At 40.3% G+C, this 23,297-nt stretch overlaps 1 protein-coding gene across 6 annotated transcripts in view; it reads left to right on the top strand.

Moving 5' to 3' along the window:
- The window catches only part of ASB15 (ankyrin repeat and SOCS box containing 15), a 37,890-nt gene that overhangs the window by 7,605 nt on the left and 6,988 nt on the right, over positions 1-23,297 (top strand). Inside the window, exons 3-11 of one of the 6 annotated variants that reach the window (XM_087860848.1) lie at positions 1,955-2,063; positions 3,850-3,902; positions 3,993-4,124; positions 5,438-5,596; positions 10,080-10,325; positions 12,381-12,552; positions 14,123-14,693; positions 15,212-15,365; positions 20,621-22,915. In XM_087860848.1, coding sequence (XP_087716974.1) covers positions 1,957-2,063; positions 3,850-3,902; positions 3,993-4,124; positions 5,438-5,596; positions 10,080-10,325; positions 12,381-12,552; positions 14,123-14,693; positions 15,212-15,365; positions 20,621-20,793 — 1,767 coding nt within the window. In that variant the 5' untranslated portion in view covers positions 1,955-1,956 and the 3' untranslated portion in view covers positions 20,794-22,915. Of the gene's footprint in view, positions 1-1,926; positions 2,064-3,849; positions 3,903-3,992; positions 4,125-5,437; positions 5,597-10,079; positions 10,326-12,380; positions 12,553-14,122; positions 14,694-15,211; positions 15,366-20,620; positions 22,916-23,297 lie in introns of those variants that run through there. The other 5 variants (XM_045792735.2, XM_087860850.1, XM_045792736.2 and 2 more) reach the window with 5 other exon arrangements.

Here is a 23,297-nt window from a genome sequence, read left to right as displayed (position 1 = left end):
TGTCTGCTAGTAGGGAGTTAACAACTTCTTTCTACTGGGAACAACCATTTGCTCCCGGTTGACTAGGAGTGGAAGTAGAAAAGATAGAAAAGAAAAAGAAAGTAACATACTTCCCTCAGGAAACTAATAATCCACGTGAGAACACAAAACACAAATATGTGGAGAACTTGCCGGGCAAATACAAAAGGAGTGTAAATCCGGATATTGGGAAAATATCATAGAAGAGGAGATGTTCACAGATAAGGAAGGCCAGAGGGAAACTGGAACATTTCAGCAAGGCTTCCGAGGGAGGACCATCTTGAGCCAGGCCTGAGGCAGTGTGGGCCCTGAGTGTGGAAGAGCTGGAGGGGCTTATGATTGAAGGGGAATAAGATGTGAGAGCACAGAAGTGAGAAAAAGGAAGCCAAGCACAGAGTGGGCCATCACACTTTTTTCGTTGGAAGAAAGACTCCATACCTGAGTACCACGGTCAGTTGTAAGAATAAAGCAAAGCCAAGCTTATGTTAGTGGGTTTTTAATTAACTCATTCATTCATTCACACGTTCATTCATTCAACACACTTTTAGAGACCACAGACTTTGAGATGGTGCTTCTTTAGGTACTGAAGATACAGACTAATTCCCTCCTCTTATTGGCTTACATTCTATGGGGGAATGGGGTGATAGAAAATGAACCAATGAACAACTAATAAAAAATAAACTACTACTTGAATCTAATTGGTGAATAAGACCCTTAGGGCGTAAGTTGGCTTTTTGAGTAGACTGAGATATCACGGTGTGAGGAAATGCACTCGGTGGATGCTGTTACTCTCTCATGGGCAGTCTCCCAGCATTACTACGATTCTCTCTTTTATGTTCCAAGATGGTAGAAGGGCACTGGTGCAGACAATGCAAGTACAATCAAAACAATGCCATCGAGTTCATGTGCAGGGTGTCCACAGGTCAGGCACAGTCGCGATCAGCTAAACATGAGCAATGAGAGGTGGTAAAGCAAGTATCAACTGTGTTTTGAAAAGTGCCCACAGAAAACTGTTTCCATTGTTTTCTCCTTGGAAAGACACATCACTATGTAAAATTTCAAATAGATCATACATTTTGGCTCATAAAGACCACTAATCAAAAATAATTTCATATGGATCATTAAACCTAGTCATAGGACACTTAGACACTTAACTGACTGAGCCACCCAAGCACCCCAGTTCTCAGTTCCTTCTGTTTAAAGTTTCCTTCATGTCTTCTCTGTTTGTTCTGTTAAATTTCTTGAGAACAAGGCTAGGCCCCTACATTTGTGACTTTCTGTTCTATTTTCATTCAACAAATGTCATTGGGAAGCTTCTCTGGGCCAAGCACCTTCCAGAGTCATAAGGGGTGCAAAGATGAGTGAGGGAGAGCCCTTCCCTCAAAGAGCATAGAGTCTTAGAAGTTGAACACAAATACAGAATTACCACGTTCAAAGCAGCCAACTCAAACATTACTGACGTGAGGAAAGGAATAAATTAGCAAATGAGCAAACACAGCAGACACAGAATTAAAAGTTAAGAATGTAAAAGGCTCGCTGTTCTCTATTCCTGTCTCTGCCTTACTTCTTGCTTTGAGTTTTAAACTTCTAATGTGCTGTGTAGAGCAGTGTCTTCAGAAAACTGGTAGGCTGAAATTCGTGTAAGTCAGAAGCATGGGAAAATGAGTTCTTATAAGCCTAACTACAGTCATTAATGAAAAAAAAAAAGGCCAAAATTAGAAAATGCAGATACCTAAAGGGCAGGTAGTTAAAGGTTTCAAAAGTTAGGATGGACTTCATATATAATATGGATTAAAATGTGAACTACATTGATGTTTGCTCAATGGGGAAAGATGAATGCATTTTAGTTTTTCATCCTGCATCTTTCACATTAACTGTATGTACTTTTCTGTGTTGTCTGCTGATAAGAAACTGCCTCTTCCAAAATTCTATCCAGTCATGGATACTAATGATGACCCCGATGAAGACCATCTTACAAGTTATGATATTCAGCTCAGTATTCAAGAATCCATTGAAGCCAGCAAGTCTGTATTTTATTCTGAAAGGTAACGTTTAAGTTGACCGTCAACAAAATTTCTTTATGGCATTTATTTTGTTGTCAGATAAAATGAAAGACACTTCCTGGCCCTTCTGCTAGGAAAATGCTTACTCTTCTTTTCTGGCAGGGAATCCAATGGCTTTACCAGGGCCACTGTGCATAGGTTTCAGCCATATGATCTTCCACAAACCCCCACCTCCTGTGGGAGATGGAAATAACCTTAAATGGGAAATTCTTAGTTGGATTTGATTGTATAGGATTGCCTATTTTTTTTTTAAGATTTTATTTATTTATTTATTTGACATAGCGAGAGACAGCCAGCGAGAGAGGGAACACAAGCAGGGGGAGTGGGAGAGGAAGAAGCAGCTCCCAGGGGAGCAGGGAGCCCCATGCAGGGCTCAATCCCAGGGATCTGAGATCACGCCCTGGGTTGAAGGCAGACGCTTAACGACTGAGCCACCCAGGCGCCGCTAGGATTGCCTATTTTTTTAAATTAACATAGAATCAAAAAGGACAATAAGTAATTTGAACAAATGTGTAAGTATGGTTTATACAACAAAAATATAGATAGGTGTACAGGAGTCTGTTCTGAATATTTAAAACCCCTTTTGCTACTGACTCAGACAACCTTTATAAGTGATGTATTTCATTTTTGGATCTTCAAACTATGAAAAATGGTGTGGACTAGCCCCTAAGTCTAGCCCCAAAGAATGGGAAAGAGTTGAGGGCTTTTAATAAAAACAAGTACTACGTAAACCACAGCCTATTTAATTATCTGCTATCCAAATGACAGAAGTTAACAAATTAGACACAAAATTGATGCTTTATGTTAGCAGAAGTTATACAGTCTAAAACTGATAAAGTAGATTTCTGTCTTGAACAACACACATTATACTTCTAACAAAAATAAACGTTAGTTTGCATTCTATTGTCGTATCTTAGAATCCTGTATTTTGGAATTTAGTAGTGCTTTTGAATAGATTCCATGCTATAAAATTATTGCTTTTGAGTTTCTTAAAAATGGACACAGTACCTTTAAACTGGGTCTCTTTAATTTTTCCCTTATCTCCAACAGAGTTCCTAAGAAGGCTTTCACAACTCTAGAATGCCAGGAGATGTTTCTGCTTAATAAGAGTTGAATCAATTTGTTATGAAATACCTTGTTTCCTTTGAATAAACACACACACGAGAGAATTGCCAGGAGGGTTGAAATCACGACCTGTTGGGCCAATGACTAGGAGTTTGTTCAGTAAACGCTCAGCCTGTTTTCACTTGTAGATCAGTTGATTAAAGATTCTAACATGCAGTGTGGATCATAAGACCCCAATTCAGCAATTATTAAGTTCAAAACAATAAACTTTATTGAGCATAGAGTTTTTAAAATTGGAAGAAGCCTTAGACATCTTTCTATTTAGTCCCGCCATTTTAGAGATGAAGAAACCACTACCCAGAGAGGCTAACTGGCCTCCCCAGGATCATAAAATCATGAAAACTGAAATCAGCTCTTCTGACTCTGACTACAATTGTTTACTCCATTTTCATTGCTTAGCACTAATTTCAGAGATAGTGTTATAATCTTGAATCCTGTCCTCTGTACTAATGTGCTTAGGTCTAGTGTACCACAAATATACTGGGTCTGATTCTTAGACATTCACATTTTTAAAGTAAATAAAATTTGTTGTGTGCATTTCCTGTAGATCTTGATTGTACAAAAACTCAATATAAGTTAAGTGTTTGGGTTTTTAGAAGTACACCACTAGGATAAATATGGCTTATTTTTCTTTCTCTGGTAGATTTGCACCACTAAGTGATCAAAACAGAAAACTTGTGGAAGCCATAAAACAAGGTAAATGGGTGTATTGCCTACAATGGGACAGGTTGGAGATTTCACTTTGCTGAGACAGAGATGTGTTACCAGTGCTTGTGTTTAATTTAGGTCGCATTCTGGAGCTCCAGGAATGTGTGAAATACAAATATGCATTGGATGAAGCTGATGAAAAAGGATGGTTTCCATTGCACGAAGCTGTTGTTCAACCCATTCAACAAATACTTGAAGTTGTTCTGGATGGTAAGAGAACATAAAATCCCTTTGACCAAACCAAAGCAAAAATGTAGAAGTTTTGAGTGTTCCCAACAAACACAAGCAAAAAGAAAAAGCAGAATAAAAGATAATTTGGAATAGGGAAAAGAGAATATCCATGTTTTATACTCAGAGTATAAAAATTAGCACATTTTATGGGGTGCTTGGGTGGCTAGGTCAGTGAAGCACTGGACTCCTGATTTTGGCTCAAGTCATGATCTCGGGGTTGTGAGATTGAGCCCCATGTCGGGCTCTGCACTGGGCATGGAGCCTGCTTAAGATTCCCTCTCCCCCTCTCCTTCTGTCCCTCCCCCACTCCCGCACCCACACTCTCTCTAAAAAAAGAGAATTAGCACATTTTGTGAGGTCCAGGGTTCACCCTTTGCATCTATCTAAGAATGTGACAGAAGTTGCCTTGAAGATGTGGCTATAACCTAAAAGTAATACAAGTTTATATATATCATGAATTAATTGATTTGAATATAAAGCTTTTTGCTTTAGGGAGTCAGCTTTTTAATTTTGCATCCTGACTGTCTCTTGAGTTAACAGTTTCCAAAAGATCATTACTGTACAACAAGTATATTTACAATATTTTGTGCTTATATTACATTACTTTTTTCATAATGTAAACATTAGTAAATATCATGGTAAATCAATACTAAGTATTAAGTAAAATTAAGTATTAATAATAATTTTGATAATTCTGATGTTCTAGCACAATATTTGTCACATCTTGGCAACTTTTAAAAACGTCTTGCGAGTGCCCTTTCAATAACCTTCAATGTTGCTCCCTCATTCTATGCACTAGGAGACAATCATAGCTACTTGATAATTAACTATCCAGCCAGCCAGCCAGAAAAAAATAGCTAAGCAGATAATCAGACAACTAGATATAGAAGGTGATGTTAAGCACGGTATTTTCTAACATATTCTGACAGTATTCAAATACATTCTTATTCCCACATTCACAGATTTCATTTGACAAAAACCAATTTCAGGTGCAATTTAAATAACAATACAAAGGATTGAGGAGTTATGTTACAATTTATCAAAAAACGAGAATTTGCAATCCATTAAAATAAAAAACCCTCAAAACATAGATTTTGGTTTTCTAGCTGTCAAGTCCATGCTCATTTACTTATACTCACCATCATTTGATAAACTTTAATCATGTCTTTTAATCTTTCCTTTTCATCAGTTGACTTTGTCCAATCTAAAGTGCATAATGTTGGATTATTCTGATCTCTGTGATATCTTTTGAGTAAAGATTTTTAACTTTATACAATATTTTCACATCTCAGCATCCTACCAGACACTCTGGGAGTTCAAGACCTCTGATGGAGAAACACCCTTGACTTTGGCAGTCAAAGCTGGTCTGGTGGAAAATGTAAGAACTTTACTAGAAAAGGGAGTGTGGCCAAACACCAAAAATGACAAAGGAGAGACACCCCTTCTGATTGGTAAATGACCTTTTTTCCTAGAACTTTTATAGTTTGAGACAAAGAAATATTTAATAAGTATGTATTGGAAACCACTATGTATTGAAGTTATGTGACCTCATCTCTTTCTAGTCCCTGAGCTCCTCCCCTAACACCCATCTCATCTGCTCTATGATTTTGGTGTTTTAATCCTACAAAGAGGTCAAATGTGAAAGATCCTTCAGCACCAACTAAGTAGGAGGGATCCAACTTCAGAACTTTGTGAGGCCAGAAGTGCCTAGGTTCTAAAGGAGTATTCTCTAGGTAGCGTCCAGTTGTGAGTAGGGTTTCATGTGTAATATGCAGCCAGAAGAAAGAGGCAGAAAGGGGGCTCAAAAGAGAGACACCAAGTTCACATCAGAGCAATGAGGCGCCAGCAGATTCTTATCACATCAATGCAGCCCTGGGCACCTACAAAGGGGTTCACAACTATGACACAAGGAATGATGATAAACCTAAAGGTATCATTTGTCATTTTTTTCTCAGTCTGTGTATCCTGCTATTTTTGTTGACCAATAAAAATTGGCAAGTCTGCTTGCAAAATGAGATGAGATTAACTACAAATGACCAGAGATAACATTTCCTGTCACATAGGGATGTAGAGTAGTGGAATTTGTCACAATAACCTTGTGCTTCTTATAAGTAAACCAGAACTCTTACCCTGAGCAGGTTTTATACACACAAAATGGAATATTCCCCTGTGGTTGCATCGCCACTATTAATGTGATCTGCATTATTTTTAAAGGCACATACCAGGAGGTATTTGCAGTGACATCCACATATGTGCTGTTGTTTCTATAGATAGTTCTTTAGATATCTATAGATATTTGATTTCTGCCAAAAGCAAACACACACACACACACACACACACACACACACACACACACACTTTCCCAGGTTGTATACTGTCTCGCTTTGCAAATGTAGAATTATTCTCTACTTGCTATTCTCAATTCACTTATTTAAGGGACAACTAAGTCACGATTACCACTCATTTGATTTCTTTTTGCTTTATTTGCTTCTATTTTTCTTTAATGCTTACAACAGAGTGTTAAGCATTTATATGCACTTCAAAGTTGCATATGTTAGTTTCTCTATGCTAGCAATATCTGAAGTGTGGGAAAGGAAGTTGGTCACTGAGTTATCAGAGCCAAAATAGAATTAACATCTGGAAATAATATTTTCTAAAAGCTAAATGGTAATATCAGGAGAAGACAAAAGTCTCACGAAGGAAATTTTCTGAAGGTGTTCGCTTATGTCTCCATCACCCACGTATCTGGAGAATGGGGTTTTTCTTGGGTCACCTTCTCCAGGACCTTCTTTGTGGAGCCCTTGCCAAGTATTTTTAAATTCTATAGGAAAATGGATCTTCCATGGCACTTTCCCAGTTTTCTCCTGGACTCTCTAGTCTACTTTGAAATTTGCTATTTACAGTCCATTAACTTATAAAAGGAGAGATAAGAGGAAAATTTACCATTCTTTGGATTTTTCTGCGTGAAGTCATTTTTATTTTTCTTAGCCCAATGCCATCATCTTTGTCTTCATTATGGAATATCCTTAGATGGCCAAACAAATATCGCGTTGGGTCCCTCGGGGGTCTTCTTCCCCATCAGCCGTCTCGCCCTTCTTTGTGGTACTTTGATGTATCAGTTATCACACAGTTACTTGTTGAGTGCTAACTATCTAATTTGTCATCATCTGACACTTATTAAGGGTATTTTGCACTCAGACTCCCTCTCTGCCCACCCTCCAAAGTTGGTGTCACCTTTCTCCAGTTCAGGATTATCCTGGCCACTGGGGCCTGGGGGATGGAGGAAACCCTGGGAACCAGGGAGCACATCTCAGTTCCACTGCCCTCCATTGTCCCACAACCTTACGCCATTTACAGCGCAGGGGATTTTGAGTCAGACATTTTCTTTCTCACAAATCAGTATACATCCTCTGCCCTCTGTCTCCTCTTTCAATCTGCCAATCCTTGTCAAGAAACCTCAGAAAAATGTCTCTTCTCTATTTGTCTTATGAGTCACAAGATAAATCAGTGCTAATAATAAGACAATTACATGAGCAAAACACATATGTCCAGAAAAAGAAAGAAAATGACAGAAATTTAAAATAAAAAGGAAAAGTGCCAGCAAACTATGAAGTGTTCAAAAGTACCTATAACCTATGCAAAAGTCTCTAATTCCCTAACTCTTTGGTTTCTTTAAGCATTATTGTTGAAGATATATATATATATATGTATATATATATATATATGTATGTGTATATACATATATATGTATATATGTATATACATGTATATATACATATATATATATTACTTAAGTTTTATTTTACTTAGTTATGTTACACAAATACCATGTCTGTGCCTATTAGTTTTCATTATTTCAGCCATTTATTGATTAAGAATGTCTTCATAGGTTAGCTTGGAAGGGATTCCCCATAATTTGCATTATTACTTCTATGGGAAGTAAATATATTCTTAGTTCCAAAACAGTTAAATTGCATGTGAGGTTTTATTCTTAAAATTGTTTTAAGTTGTGGCCTATATGTGATATTATTTTCATGAAGAAAGACTAATATCTCTAATCAACATGTTTTCTGAGTCAGACAAAAGGAAAATAGATCATGATAGAAGAGATTCATTATTTTAACACATTTTTTCTAGAAAAAAATGCAATAGGCGCAAGAAAATAAATGAGGACACATATCTCTGAGCTCATTTCACGTATTGATGTTTTTCTCTGCAATGACACCAGCTAGGATGAGGTCATTCACTATAATTAGAGCTGCCAGTGGCAGGTGGGCAATTCAGAGAAAGGCATTTGTCAACAGACTCTACTTAGCGGGAGAAAAGCTGAAATCTCACCACAGTGATGGCCTGCCTGCCTCCAAATGAAGTAGGCAGTTTGTCCTCGTCCTCTGGTAGGAGCCCTTTCCCTCGCCTTGGCCTTTGATGCTTTCTGTATTCTGCCCCGCTCCCCAGGACGTTCTATGTGGCCCCTCATCTCCTCCTGCCTTTCCCAGCAAGGCCTGGACTCTGAGTCTCTCTTCAAATAGAAGACATCATAGGCTTCTTCCCTAGACTATAAATTCCACGAGTGAGAACCAAGTCCATCTTTTTCCTGTTGTCCACAGTGTAAGACACGGTGCCTTTCATACAGCCAGAGTGTGCGAACTGAATGAGTGAATGAATGAATGAATGAATGAAACTGTACTTACCTCCGTTAGCAGGGAGTAGCACTCATCCCTCTCTGTTTCTTACTGGGACGCCTGCGTGGCTCAGTCGGTTGAGCTTCTGACTCTTGGTTTCGGCTCCAGTCATGCCTTATCTTAGGCTCTTGAGATGGAGCCCTGCATCAGCTGGGAGTCTGCTTGAAGATTCTCTCCCTCTGACCCTCCCCTCACCCCTCACTCGAGCACGTGCATGCGCTTGTGCTCTTACTTTCAAATAAACAAATAAATCTTAAAAAAAAAAAGATTTTACTTACTGATAAGAGAAAAAGATATTACATCTTCCAGAATTATATATATCTAAACTGGGACAATCTCTTAACTCCAAGTGAGCGGAGGCGGGTGGTTTTAACTGTGATTTTATCTATTAGAAGCAGCAGGGGGGAGAGACATCTCTCTAGCGGATCGCTTACATTGGAGTGCATTAGCAGTCATATACTTCACCTGTTTACAACACCAGACCTACTGGGATTCTTAACATTCTCATTGCTGGGGCGCCGAGGGAGCTCAGTCGGTTAAGCCACCAGATTCTTGATTTCGGCTCAGGTCATGATCTCGGGGTCATGAGATTAAGCCCCAAGTGGGGTTCCATGCTGGGCATGGGGCCTGCTTAGGAGTCTCCCCCTGCTTATGTGCACTCTCGCTCTCTCTCTCCAAAAAACCTAAAAACATTCTCATTGCTAACCTCCCATTAAGATCACGGGAGAGGGAAGTTCATTTAATACTCGATGCTTTGTTTGGTGGAGGAAAACAATCTTTCTGGGGGTTGGGGAGGGGGCTTAATAAACATAATTTACACATGTGGCCCAGGATCCTAGAAGTGATGAAATTAGATTAATAATAACAGTTATAATTTATTGAGCTCTTAGTGTACACTAAGCATTTCCATACATTATTTAATTTATTCAACCCTATAGTGGAGGCTATTTTTATTTCATTCATTTTCATTTTCTAAAGTTTAGAAAGAGTATATACAACATCCTATTTTAGGGAAGTGCACTATATTCCATGAAACTCTTACCCCCCCTCAGGCCAGGCTCTTAAAGAGAAGGCAACGTCATCCTGGGTATGAGAAATAGAAGGGAATGAAAACTACAATATCCTCTCATAGAAGGAAAGGGAATAGTGAATATCTATTTTCATATTAAATTTCATAATTCGTGTCACACCATCTGAAGGATGCGTGTTCATATGCCTACTGTTGATATTCTTTTTAAAAATCACCCTCCAGCTGTGAAAAAGGGCTCCTATGACATGGTGTTCACTCTGCTTAAACACAACACCAGCCTTGACCAGCCCTGTGCCAAGCGATGGTCGGCAATGCACGAAGCAGCCAAACAAGGCCGCAAGGATATCGTGGCTCTGCTGCTGAACCACGGAGGCAACGTCCACCTGAGAGACGGGTTTGGCGTCACACCGTTAGGTGTCGCTGCTGAGTATGGTCACTGCGACGTGCTGGAACACCTCATCCACAGAGGTACTTGAAACGGAATGGCACATTCTTTTTTTTTTTTTTTTTTATGTTAGTCACCATACAGTACATCCCTGGTTTTTTATGTAAAGTTCGATGATTCATTAGTTGCGTATCACACCCAGTGCACCATGCAATACGTGCCCTCCTTACCACCCATCACGAGCCTAACCCATTTGCACATTCTTGATGATTCTCCAGTCTCTGATTTCCTTTTCTCCATCCCTCCTTGGCTCGCCTTCCTGTCCTGCGTGTAGCGGGCCTCGGGCTTCTGCACCCAGCTCCTCCGGAGCCGCTGGAAACCCGCTCTTGCGCGCTCAGTCACACCCGCTACATCGCGACCTGCAAATCCGCACGGTCAGGCCTGGCTGCTCTCTCTAGGGGCGGCCCAGCCTCACAGAGACGGCTCACCAGGGCCTCACCATTAGCTTCTCCAAAACGGAATTCCTCCTTCACACTTTTGACCTAATAATCGTTCTCAACCAAGACGGAACGCCTGGATTTACTTCCACGCCCTCCATCACCTTCCTTTCCAAATCCAGCCCATTGCCGAGTCGCGCGGTGTCTCTCCCACCTGTTCGCACCGTGCCAGCCCCGTTGGTTTGCATACCAGGCAGGATCCTCACATCTTCCCTGGACCAGAGCAGTTGTTTCCTAACCATGCCGCCCTTTTCCGGGCTCCCTGTCAGAGAATCCATACGACGTGCTGCAACTCCGCTGTTCTCCCCGAAGGACAGCTACAGCGGTGTATTCAGAAAACTCCCAGCAGCTCCCCGCAGCCTCTGAGTCACGCACGCGGCCCCACTGCATTAGCCACAATTGTCTTTCCAGGTCTGTCCCTCACTGCTCTCAGCATGTCCTGTACCCCGGCTGTACAAGACCAGCAGGATTCCGGAATGTACCCGCATTCCCTCTGTCTGGGCTCGCGCCCGGCCCTTCCTCTCATCTGGAATATTCTCCAACATAACTCACTCTCGAGACACCTCCCCCCTAAAGCCTTTCTTGATTCTCCCAAAAGGTCGTGACGTTGCCCTCCTTTGAGCCTCCAAGGGCCGAACCGAGATTTAAGAGACCAAATTTTTAAATTGGCTTCCACCACCTCCTTGCCGTCCGACACTAGCCTTGCTAAAACTTCTGGTGCTCGGTTTTCCCATGTGTAAATAAAGGCTAGGATCACATGCTTCCACAAGGATCCTCTATGGAGAAAAAAACGAACACTTTCACAGCCCCCCACCAGTCAATCTCATTTAATTATCCTCTGAGCCCTACCAAATAGGCCGCATTCCTCTAGTTTACAGACGAGGAGATGGCGATTCATAGAAGTAGCCTGCCCAGACTCTCCCAGGCGGCAGCGGAGCCAGAATTCAAACACAGACCTCCTTCTACATCAGGACTGCCCTGAGGTCACTTGAATGCCACACGCTTGTGTTGTTGGATGATATTTTGTTGTATTTCCCCTCTGAGCCGCTTCGGGTAGTCAGATTTATTTTAGGATCTTCTGCTGGGTCACACACAGCACCTAGAGGGCAGTTGTTGAAATGAGATAGAGAGTTAACATCGTTTTATAATTTGGAAAGCTAACTCTCCCTTTCCCTGGGAGCCTTTGTCTACAATGCATAAACTTGACTTGTTGATTTTTCAGACATTGTTGTGATGCAAAGATTCTCTAAGAAAACAAAACATGCACGCACAGTTGTTTATTGAAAATACCGAGAACACAGATGCTCTTTTTTTTTTTTTAAGATTTTATTTATTTGAGAGAGAGAGCATGGGAGAGAGAGAGATCACGAGCAGAGGGGAGGGACAGAGGGAGAAGAAGACTCCCCGCTGAGCAGGGAGCCCAACATGGGACTCGATCCCAGGACCCCAGGATCATGACCTGCACCGAAAGGCAGAAGCTTAACTGACAGAGCCACCCAGGTGTCCCAACACAGATGTTCTTAATCCTATATGTTTAAGTCCTAGCCAGAAAGGCAAACAACAGGTTGTTTTTAAGGAGACTATCTTGACAATTTCATGATAACTCCAGTTACCACTATGCCATATGTTTTATATTGCCAGGCGGTGATGTGTTTGCTTTGGCGGATGATGGGGCATCAGTGTTGTTTGAGGCAGCAGGAGGGGGCAATCCCGACTGCATTTCCCTCGTGCTGGAATACGGAGGAAGTGGAAATGTACCCAACAGAGCAGGCCATCTCCCAATACACCGAGCTGCCTACGAGGGACACTATCTGTGAGTATTACATCGTAAGATGATCATTTTCAGTTGAAAACTACAAAATTGTATATACAGTGGAGTCTCAAGTCTATCCATATGATACTTCCCAAAATCTGAAAAGAAAAAGACAAATATAAATATTTGGCTTTTTCCCTTTCTTTTTATTTTCACGTACTTCATGAAATTTCCACACTGAACTTACACTACTTTTATAATAAAAAAAATTTCTTTTAGAAGGAAGCAAGTTATAACTGAACATTCTGCACAAGCCACCCAAATATGCCTTTCTGTTTTGTTCTGTTTTGTTTTCAATGTGTTTAACAAAAGGCTACAGGGTTCCTAAAACTTCTGCCTTTTGCAAAGGATTTTGTGAAATTTTACCAGTATTACTCTAATTTTTACTAATACCTACAGATATTATGATACAATGTCAAATTTATCCTTGAATAGAAAAGTTTCATTATAAGTTGCGATTTCTTTATTCAAAAAAATGTTTGGATAAATTTTTAAATCACAACAGGTGCCACAATCAACACATCAGTGGAAGTCTATAATCACTGTATTAAACTACCCACCGTAAGAGGACGGTTTTAGGCAATTAAATATATTTTGTAAGTTCAAAAACTTTGAAATCATCAGGCTTTATCGCTTTCAGTGGCCACATTGGCTAAGTTAAGTAGCCAATGACACATAATCGACGCTAAGTGACATGTTGTTAAAGTTTACCTGGATTTACTCCCAGCGTTCATAAATTCACACATGGTAGCTCTGAATTAGGCACAAGAGATCAAGTTCTCCTTGCCTGTGGCTCTCATGCATGTCTAGTGGTTCAGTCAAGTGTGAAATCATGACTATTTATCACAGGTTCTTAGAAACATAAGCTGTGGTTAGTTATCCCCATTGGACTGATATAGATTGATGGAATAATACGGACTCTCTTTTGTGACTGATAATTCGATGGCAAGCTATATGGGAGCAGGCAGGGCGTGCACGGCCACTACTAAGCACGGACCACTCAGGAAGCAGTGAAAGAGAAGTAAGGAATGAGAACTCGAAAGGCCTAAACTCTCGTCCTTGCTCCACATCCAACTGTGTGACCTTGGACAAGTCATTTCACCTCCGCAGACTTCCTGTTGCTCTTCTGTTCCAACGTCACTCCCTATGACTTCATGATTCTCATGGTCAAGATCATGAAGCATTCTTCTGTGGCAGCAAATGCGCCAATCTTCTTTTATATTTTTTTCCATTAAATAGCTTTGGTTGTTTCTAAGTATTATGTTGTTCCGAAAAGAATTGGAAGACGGGGAGGGCTCCTGAGGAACCACAATTCTAGGACCAAACACAGAACCTCCAGCATGTTCCCCAGGAATATTTAGAATGGGAAACTAAAAACAAAACTAAATTAGACTAAATGAAGTAGACAGCCAATGGACAAAGGTCAAATGTTACATGTTTTTGCATGAGGTTGTCTAGAGAAAATAAAAGAAAGAAAACAAACTGCATTCACTTGTCTAGTGAGGAAGCTGATTTAAATTCATTTTCTTCATGCCATGTGGATGTTTGACTTTTTTTTTCTTTTTTTTAGTGCGCTGAAGTATCTTATCCCAGTAACATCCAAAAATGCAATCCAGAAAAGTGGGCTAACACCAATTCACTCAGCAGCAGATGGACAAAATGCGCAGTGCCTGGAGCTGCTTATTGAAAATGGCTTTGACGTCAATACCCTGCTCGCGGACCACATTTCCGGGAGCTATGACGACGAGCGGAAGACGGCGCTGTATTTTGCCGTTTCTAACAACGACATCCTGTGCACAGAAGTCCTTCTGGCTGCAGGTGCGGACCCAAACCTAGATCCCCTCAACTGTCTACTTGTGGCAGTGAGGGCCAATAACCATGAAATTGTCCGGCTGCTTCTCGCCCATGGAGCTAACGTCAATTGTTACTTTATGCGCGTGAATGACACGCGTTTCCCCAGTGCCATTCAGTACGCCCTGAATGACGAGGTGATGCTGCGCCTGTTGCTGAATAACGGCTATCAAGTGGAGATGTGCTTTGAGTGCATGCATGGGAACATCTTTGGAAATTCGTTTGTGTGGTCAGAGATAGAAGAAGAGGTACTACCGGGGTGGACATCTTGTGTAATAAAAGATAACCCGGTGAGTTACATCCTTTTCTTCTTCCTGTTGGGTCAGCATCCTAATGTTTGCTCCTTTAGGGATGTGACAAGAAAAGAAAAATCAACTCTTACGTTTTTCTTATTCTTGAATTTTGGTTGGCAGTAATATGGGAATATAAGCATAAAACAAGGCAAACAAGATTATTTCTTTTTCGTGCATTGCAAACTGAATGTGGAAGCATGTGAAAATGTACGCAATTAATAATTGATGCTTATTTGGTGGAATATTGGGGATGGAAACATGGAAAGAAGAATCATGGGAAGAAACATGATTCGCCCATGTTTGTTGACTGCAATCACAGCAGGGTCCTGCACATAGCTTCAGGGCTCATAGTTTCACAGATATAAGTAATTTATTTTTCTTTTTTGTTCATTACAAGGAGGGTACTTTATTTTCTGTAAAAAGACAGAGACAGTAATTTTTCATAACAAAACTGAGTGTTTATGTATATAGTATATTAAATGTATTACTAAATTAAATTCTATCAATTCTCTCAGTTCTGTGAGTTTATTACAGTTCCTTGGATGAAACACTTGGTAGGCAGCGTTATTCGTGTGTTAATCGATTACATGGATTATATTCCTCTGTGCACTAAGCTGAAGTCTGCACTAGAAGTACAGAGAGAATGGCCAGAAATCCGTCAAATACTAGGTAAAAAAAAAAAAAATGTTTTGCCTATGAATTTTTTTCCTGAAGAATGTATGTAAGCGAAGTCTCTTAATGTCATCAGTGCTGCTTTTCCGGTGCTACGTCATTTTCAGAATTATCTGGGTTTTTAAATCATCCTTAACACTTCCTCTAAGATGCTGATTTTTTGCTTTTCTTGGTACTTTCCAACTCCTTAATTGTATAACGAGTACTACTATAACTATATTAACATTTTGACTGGAAGTCATTTTTGAAAAGGTAACTCCTATAATACCGTAAGATATGGAGACTGTAATCTCCATGTGAACAGGCATCTATTTTATTTTTGTATTCTCAAGGCTTTGCATGATACCTAGTGAGTAGTAAATAATAAATACTGAGTAAATGAGTGAATGGAATGAATTAGAGTTATCCTTTTTGATATGCTCTCTCTCAGGTGTTTATTGACAAATTCCTATCAGAAGTTTGTCTTATGGGCAGGCCATTTTGTATTCTCTAGTTTAAAGTTTAGTTATAATCATACAAGTGAATCATATTATAAATACACAACTAAGGCTAAGGGCAATTACAAAACAGTCTGGGTCCTATAAATTCTCTCTCCTTTTTTTTTAAAGAAGTTAAGTGATTCTGAAGCTCACTAATGTTTGGGAACCAATCTTTTTTTTTTTTTAAAGATTTTATTTATTTATTTATTTATTTAACAGAGATAGAGACAGCCAGTGAGAGAGGGAACACAGCAGGGGGAGTGGGAGAGGAAGAAGCAGGCTTATAGCGGAGGAGCCTGATGTGGTGCTCGATCCTGTAACACCGGGATCACGCCCTGAGCCGAAGGCAGACGCTCAACCGCTGTGCCACCCAGGCGTCCCTATTTTTTTTTTTTTTAATTAAGTAAGCTCTATGTCCAACGTGGTACTTGAACTTACGATCCCAAGATCAAGAGTCACGTGCTCTACTGACTGAGCCAGCCAGGTGCCCCTGGACCCTATAAAATCTTGAAACTGACCTGTCAAGGCTCTCATTCTGAACGACAGCCCGTAATGGAAATAAAACCGAAACCATAGGACATGAGCATGAGAAAGTCCACATAAAAGGAGGGGTAGCAAACAGAACAAGGAAATCTCAGGCGGCAAGCCACGACTTTGGATCATTACAAGAAGACAACGGAATAGGGAGTTCTGTAAAGTCCGAAGAGCTGTCTTGGACCAAGCATCCCTCTAAAACTTTAGGACAGCTCACGTCGCACCAAAATGAGCAACAGAAAGTCATCACGGCCAAGTCTCATATAAATTTATTATAAGAAAATATAGAAAGAGGAATAGAATGATATCCCTACTGACCAGAAAGCACACCAGAAAGGCACACCCTCGGGACAGGAGAAAACTAAAAACTTCATTTCAGAATAAGCTAAATGGCATACAGAAGATGATACAAGATATGAAAAAACACAAGTTCAGAATTACAAAAATTCAGAAATGAGGTAAGAGAACTGAGGGAAGAATTAGAAATAAAAAGAAAAAATTAACTTCAAATATAAAGACTGAACTAGAATGAAAGCAGGTTAATAATGCGATAGGTAATACCCTCAGAGAAACAGAAGCTGAAATGGAAAAAAAAAGTTTAAATAAAATAGAAATGAAGGAACAGATTAAAGGATTCGAAAGAGTGACAGATATTGAAGACAGGTAATAAAGAGTGAAGAAATGGACAACAGTATTCCTTGAAAAGGAAAACCAAATTGAGGAAACAGAACAAATACAAAAACTTACATTACAAAAAAAAAATCTGTAAAAAAAGAAAAGACAAAAGTACAAATTACAAATTACTATGTCCTTTGGTCACGTAGGCAAAAAGAACAACTGACTTCTGAGGGGAAAAAATCTGGTGCTCTCAGGCAATATTGTTCCTCTGATCGCCTTTCAAAGAATCCACTAGGAAATGAGCTTCAGACAAACCAAAATAACCGGAGAAGTAATGACATGAGGACTAGTACTGAGATTAGACAGAATACCAAGACCAAGTGTGAGATAAAAGGGAGGAGATACAAAATGTAGGATTGCATGTTCAGATGATGTGGATATGACACAACTATTTTAAATGGGGAGAACACACACAATAATAACATTTTTTAAAGATACCAAATTATATGGTGGTGGTGTCATATTAACATTGCTATACGAGAATGACAGATGCATTCAGTAAGTGAGTGATTGTGGGATATTCTAACTCTGTTATTCTTTGTATCCTTGAGAATACAGAGGATTGTCAGTGTGGAAGAAAGGAAATAGAAATGTAATAAGTTAAAGAAAACTCTTGTAGTCCTGAACTTGAATTGGAATTATCAATATGAACTCAAGCTATTTTACCTGGAGTATGTGTGTCTGTCTGTCTGCCTACAGCAAAGGCTTAGAAATAATGGCAAACCGTGTAGCGATGAACATCCCTAGACTTGTGGTCTTGAATTACCATTTCCCAGGAAAAAAGAAAGGATGATTTCAGGTCTCAGGAAGGAATGTGCAAGATAAGCCTGGAGTAGCTGTCATTCTACGTTGCAAAGAAACTCTCAAAGACTACCAGAGCATGCCAAAAGAATTTAGGAGCCAACTTGAAGAGGTTCCTACTGGCCAAAGATGCGACAATTCAGCTTCCAAAGGGTAATTATTTCAGTGAATTGAAACCAATTAAATATGCTTAAACATGATATTTTAAAAAATCAGTCAGCTCCAGAGAATAAGAAAACTAATTTGTTATCTTGAAAATTGATAAAGGAAAAAATTTGAGCATTTATTCTGCCTTACCTATATGATTTATGCCACTAGTAACCAGAGAGTAGATGAGCAAAGGCGTCTCTTCATAAAAGTATTCCAAATAACAAATGAAAAAGAGATGATGTAACTAGATGTCACCACTTTGCAGCCCCCAGTCAGCTAATGGACGTAATCATCGAGCATCAACTGCTCCTAATATCTCATTATGTGGCCCTTGATGAAAGAACACAGCACCAGCTACAGTTTTGCCAAAAGATCAAATCTGAGTCTGATCAAGTCTCTGGATCCAGCTACCAATTTGCGAGAAATAGAAATGGTGGCGAAACATGGAGCTACACACCATGAAAAGGCAATCAGCAAAATTTTGGCTGTGGGAAACTGCAGGGCTTTTTGGTTCTTCAAAAATAAATTGAAAGAAAGAGAAGGGGATGGAGAAAAGAACCTGTGGATTAAGAGACTTAAAGGTCCTAACATTTTTTAAAAATATTGTCAATACAACCGTGTAGGGATAGCACACTGAGATGATGAAGCTCTAATGGAATTGATTACCCGGGGCGTTGGCCTGGCTCAGTCGGTAGAGCGTGCGACCCACAATCTGGGGTTGCAAATTCGAGCCCCACCCATGTTGGGTGTAGAGATTACTTTAAAAAACCAAAATCTTAAAAAATAAATAAAAAAATAAAGAGATGAGCATCAAAGTCGGAATCGTGGTAACTTACAGGGGAGGAAGGAATGAAGATTGCAATGGATTATGAAGGGAATTCTGGGACGACGGGAGATTCTTCTATACATGGCTTGGGAGGTGGTAAGATGTTCATCTCATAATCACTAGTAACTCACGAAGCTATACGTGTGTGTAGTTACTTTATATTTTATTTTGCAATAAAAAGGTTAAAACATTTTGGAGATTGTAAGAGGGAAAAAAAAAAACCCAAAGTCTTAAATATGTGAATTACCCAAAGTTACAGACCTAGAAAACAACAAAGTAAAGATTTGAACCCTTGCCTGTCTTACTTCAAACCACTCTCTCCAACAGCCCTGTGCTTCCTGTCAGAGGCAGAACAGAGTTTGCTTCTAACTGGTAATTAATTGTCCATGTGTTTTTATTACAAAAGAATAACCAGTTCTGATGACTGTAGAAAGGCCATCTAAGGAAGAAGAAGACCAGGGAGGTGTAATATTGTTTCAGTCATCCATTAATGCAACTGGCGTGCAAGGCGGTTGAGTGCTGTGAGTGGGGTTAACCACTGGATGTCAGGATTCCTCCAGACATATGTAAGGCGATCTATTTGTTAAAGAAGAAAATAAAATGTAATTTTTTTAAAAAGATGGGCTTATTTTGCCTACTTGAGTACAATAATTTTGCCTCCATAGTTTTTGAAAAACATTGCTTTAATTTTTTAAGAAGAGAATTTGTTTATAATCACAAAGGCAACGGAAATGTGATGTCTTTTATTACTGAATTGAGTGATAGTTCACATTATTGAGTGGTTACAAAGTGCCAAGCAGTTTTCTAATACTTCACGTAAAATAATTTTTTTGATATTCAAAGAACTCTACAAGGTAGGTCCCATTGTTAGCCACATTTCACAGGTGAGAGTACTGACATCACAGAGGTTAAGTTCAAGGTCACACAGATCCCAAGTGGCAGAGTCAGGATTTCAACCCATGCCAACAGTCCAAAGCCCACAGCTAAGACCATGTGCTCCGCGGCCCTCATGCTGCTGGGAGAATATATCAGTGTTGTAACATAGATAAAGGAGGAGTTGAGAATAGAGACTAATATCAAATATTTAAGTAACGTTAGATTTTTTTTTTTAAGATTTTATTTATTTATTCGACAGAGATAGCCAGTGAGAGAGGGAACACAAGCAGGGGGAGTGGGAGAGGAAGAAGCAGGCTCCTAGCAGAGGAGCCTGATGTGGGGCTCAATCCCAGAACGCCGGGATCACGCCCTGAGCCGAAGGCAGATGCTTAACCACTGTGCCACCCAGGCGCCCCAACGTTAGATTTTTTTTAAAAAATATAAAATGTTTAGGTGTCAGACACTGAAACAAAGCTAAGACTGAATCATTTCTATCACGTTTCCTGGATAATTATGCATTAGAAAGATCAGGAGACGAGAGAGGAAGCAAATAAATAAAACTCTATAGTACTCAATTCTAAAACATAAATAGGAAATGCGAGCATTTGCTTCTCAAGTCAATTCCATTCATTCATTTAACATGTCCTGGCCAAACCGCACTATGCGCCAGGCTCTTCCTGACACTGGAAGAAGCTAAATGCGCGTCTTCATGGAGACCGCGTTCTGGGGGAGGGCTCTGCGATGCTCCATTACACTTAGAATTTCTTTTCAAATCGCCGGCTGCTAATGGGTACGTGCCTGTTTTTCAGAATGACACCATTAACGTTATTCTAAAACAGGCTGTATCTTACAGGTCAATCTACTAATATTGTTTTTATTTTTTGCTTATTTTTTTCCCAACATTTTAGAGAATCCTTGCTCATTAAAGCACTTGTGTCGGTTAAAAATTCGAAGGCTGATGGGACTACAGCACCTGTGCCAGCAAGCCTCCATGGAGAAGCTCTCTCTGCCACCAGCCATCCAAAGATATATATTATTTAAAGAGTATGATCTCTATGGGCAAGAGCTAAAATTGCCGTGATTTAAAAGATATTTTAAATGTGATTTTAAAGGTATTTTAAAATGCGGTTCATTCAGAATTTCTTGGAATCATTTTACATCCTTAAGTGTATTTAAATCCATTAACAATTTTATAATGATCGTGTGTTCTTATGGGGACACCATATTTCACATCTTTAAAGACCTTTACGTTGTGATTTTTTTTAAGCTGGTCAATATTTTTATGCGAATTTCTATTAATTATCTTCACTTCCAACAAGTCTTCATATTCTCCCTATCAAGTGTCTCCTACAGTATCCATTCTCTTGCGTTTATAAAACAAGAACCGGTTTCTCACCCCTCCCCACCCTCACCCCCCCTCCGGTCTCCAGCCGGTTGCTAGCTCTTTCCTTTCTTTTATACCCACACCGTGTACAAGAGCTCCCTCCAGCCTGCAGATGCACCCACTGTCCTCTCGCTGGGCTCCCTCCCTCCCTCCCTCCACTGCCTTTCTCAAGGTCTTTAATAACTGCCTTGTTGCTAATTTCGATGAGCATTCTTAATCCTTCCAGCTGATTCCTGCAGCATCTGGCACTGCTGTCTGCTCCCTCCTTGAAATGGTTTTCCCTTTGTTTCCAGGACACCTTGCTCTCTTCGCTCTCCTCTCGCTTCCCTGACCGCCTGCTCTTGTCTCTGGCTTCTTTCTGTTACTCGTCTCCTGCCAGATCGTTAGTATATGTCCTAAGCCCTGTTTTCTTCAATGCTATGTTCTCCGGGAGAAATGTCATTCACGTCTATGGTTTCAATAACTAACTGTAAGCTGTTGGCTAGACAGTTTATATCTGAAGTTCAACTCTTCCTCTCATCCTATGTAAACAGGGGTTCTAATGGACTTTTGTTTTTTTCCTAAAGATTTTATTTATTTACTTGAAACAGAGACAGCAAGCAAGCACAAGCAGGACAGAGAGTCAGAGGGAGAGGGTGAAGCAGGGAGCCCGACGTAGGGCTTGATCCCAGGACCCAAAGGTCACGACCTGAGCTGAAGAGAGACGCTTAACTGACTGAGCCACCCAGGCGCCCCTCTAATGGACTTTTAAACACAAAGGCACCTCAAACTCAACATGTCCCCAAATGAACTCACTACCTTCCTGCACAAAAAGAGGCTCCTTTCCTACATTAGCTCGCTCGTTAAGCCCAATTATCGTCAATTCAGCTTCCTAAGGAAAAACCTGGACGCCAGTTCCGACCATTCTGTTTTTCTTACCCAATATAGCAGATCACCAAATCCTGGTTAAGTTTGTCCCTTGCAGACATCTTTTCCTACTCAGTCCTACTGATTTGGCCCTAATTCTAGCTATTCTCTTCTTCTTCCCGGGGTACTGTAGTGCTGCCCGCTGGCCTTCCTTCCTGCTGTCTTGTTCCATCCAGCACGCATTCTACCCACATCCAGAGTGATCTGTTACAAATCTAAGCAGAATTTCGCTCCCCTGCTCAGAATCATTCCCACTGCTCTTAGGATAAAGTTCAAAGTTCTTCCTGGCCCTCACCCAATCTAAATCCCTGCCTTCCTCCTCAGCTTTATCTCTTGACTTCTCCCTTACCCCCCTCCTTTAACCATATTAAACACCTGTTAGAAGTCTATTCTTTGAACAGTGATTCCCAGGTTTTCAGATTTTATACACCTGTAGTTTTTGTTTTGCTAATTTCAAAAACAGGGTCATCTATTTTTTAAAAATCGATCACCTACTATCACGGTCGTTTTATGAAACAGGGGCCATCTTAATGCCAGAAAGCCGGTCAGTCTTAAACCCAGTTACTGAAATTGAATGACTTGAGCTTTGAAAAGACTTACCACACTGTCTTCATTTCCTCATTGATGGGTGAAAATTTCATTCTGGCCCAACAAATATCTGAGGTCCTTTGTTTGGGAACCACTGTTGTAGAAATAGACCATGCGGGGCGCCTGGGTGGCACAGCGGTTGGGCGTCTGCCTTCGGCTCGGGGCGTGATCCTGGCGTTATGGGATCGAGCCCCACATCAGGCTCTTCTGATATGAGCCTGCTTCTTCCTCTCCCACTCCCCCTGCTTGTGTTCCCTCTCTCGCTGGCTGTCTCTATCTCTGTCGAATAAATAAATAAAATCTTAAAAAAAAAAAAAAAAAGAAATAGACCATGCTCTCTTATACCCCGGGGTCTTTTGCATTGTTTTCTCTCTGTGCCCGGAATCCTCTTTCCATCTCCTTCTTCCCCTCTCACTCCTTCTCCTCCAGGTCTCAGTTTAGAGGATCCCTCCCGTGGGAGGGGAGGACCCAGCACAGCACTTCTCAGGCTTATTATAGGCACCCGGGCTCTCATCTGTTTGCCCCACTAGACTACAAGCTCTAGGAGGGCAGGCTTTATGTCTGTTTTGTTTTCCAGTGTTTTCTTCAAGCCAAACACATTCCCTAGAGCACAAAGTTCAATAATTATTTGTAGAATATATTGAATGAGTACATTCTGTATAAGACCCAGACAAAAATAATCAGTGACCTCATCATTATCATGGTAA

This window comes from Ursus americanus, chromosome 3 (genome assembly GCF_024610735.1).
Source record: "Ursus americanus isolate L20-20 chromosome 3, mUrsAme1.1.p, whole genome shotgun sequence".
Lineage (NCBI taxonomy): Eukaryota > Metazoa > Chordata > Mammalia > Carnivora > Ursidae > Ursus > Ursus americanus.
This window is presented reverse-complemented; position numbering and strand designations above follow the sequence as displayed.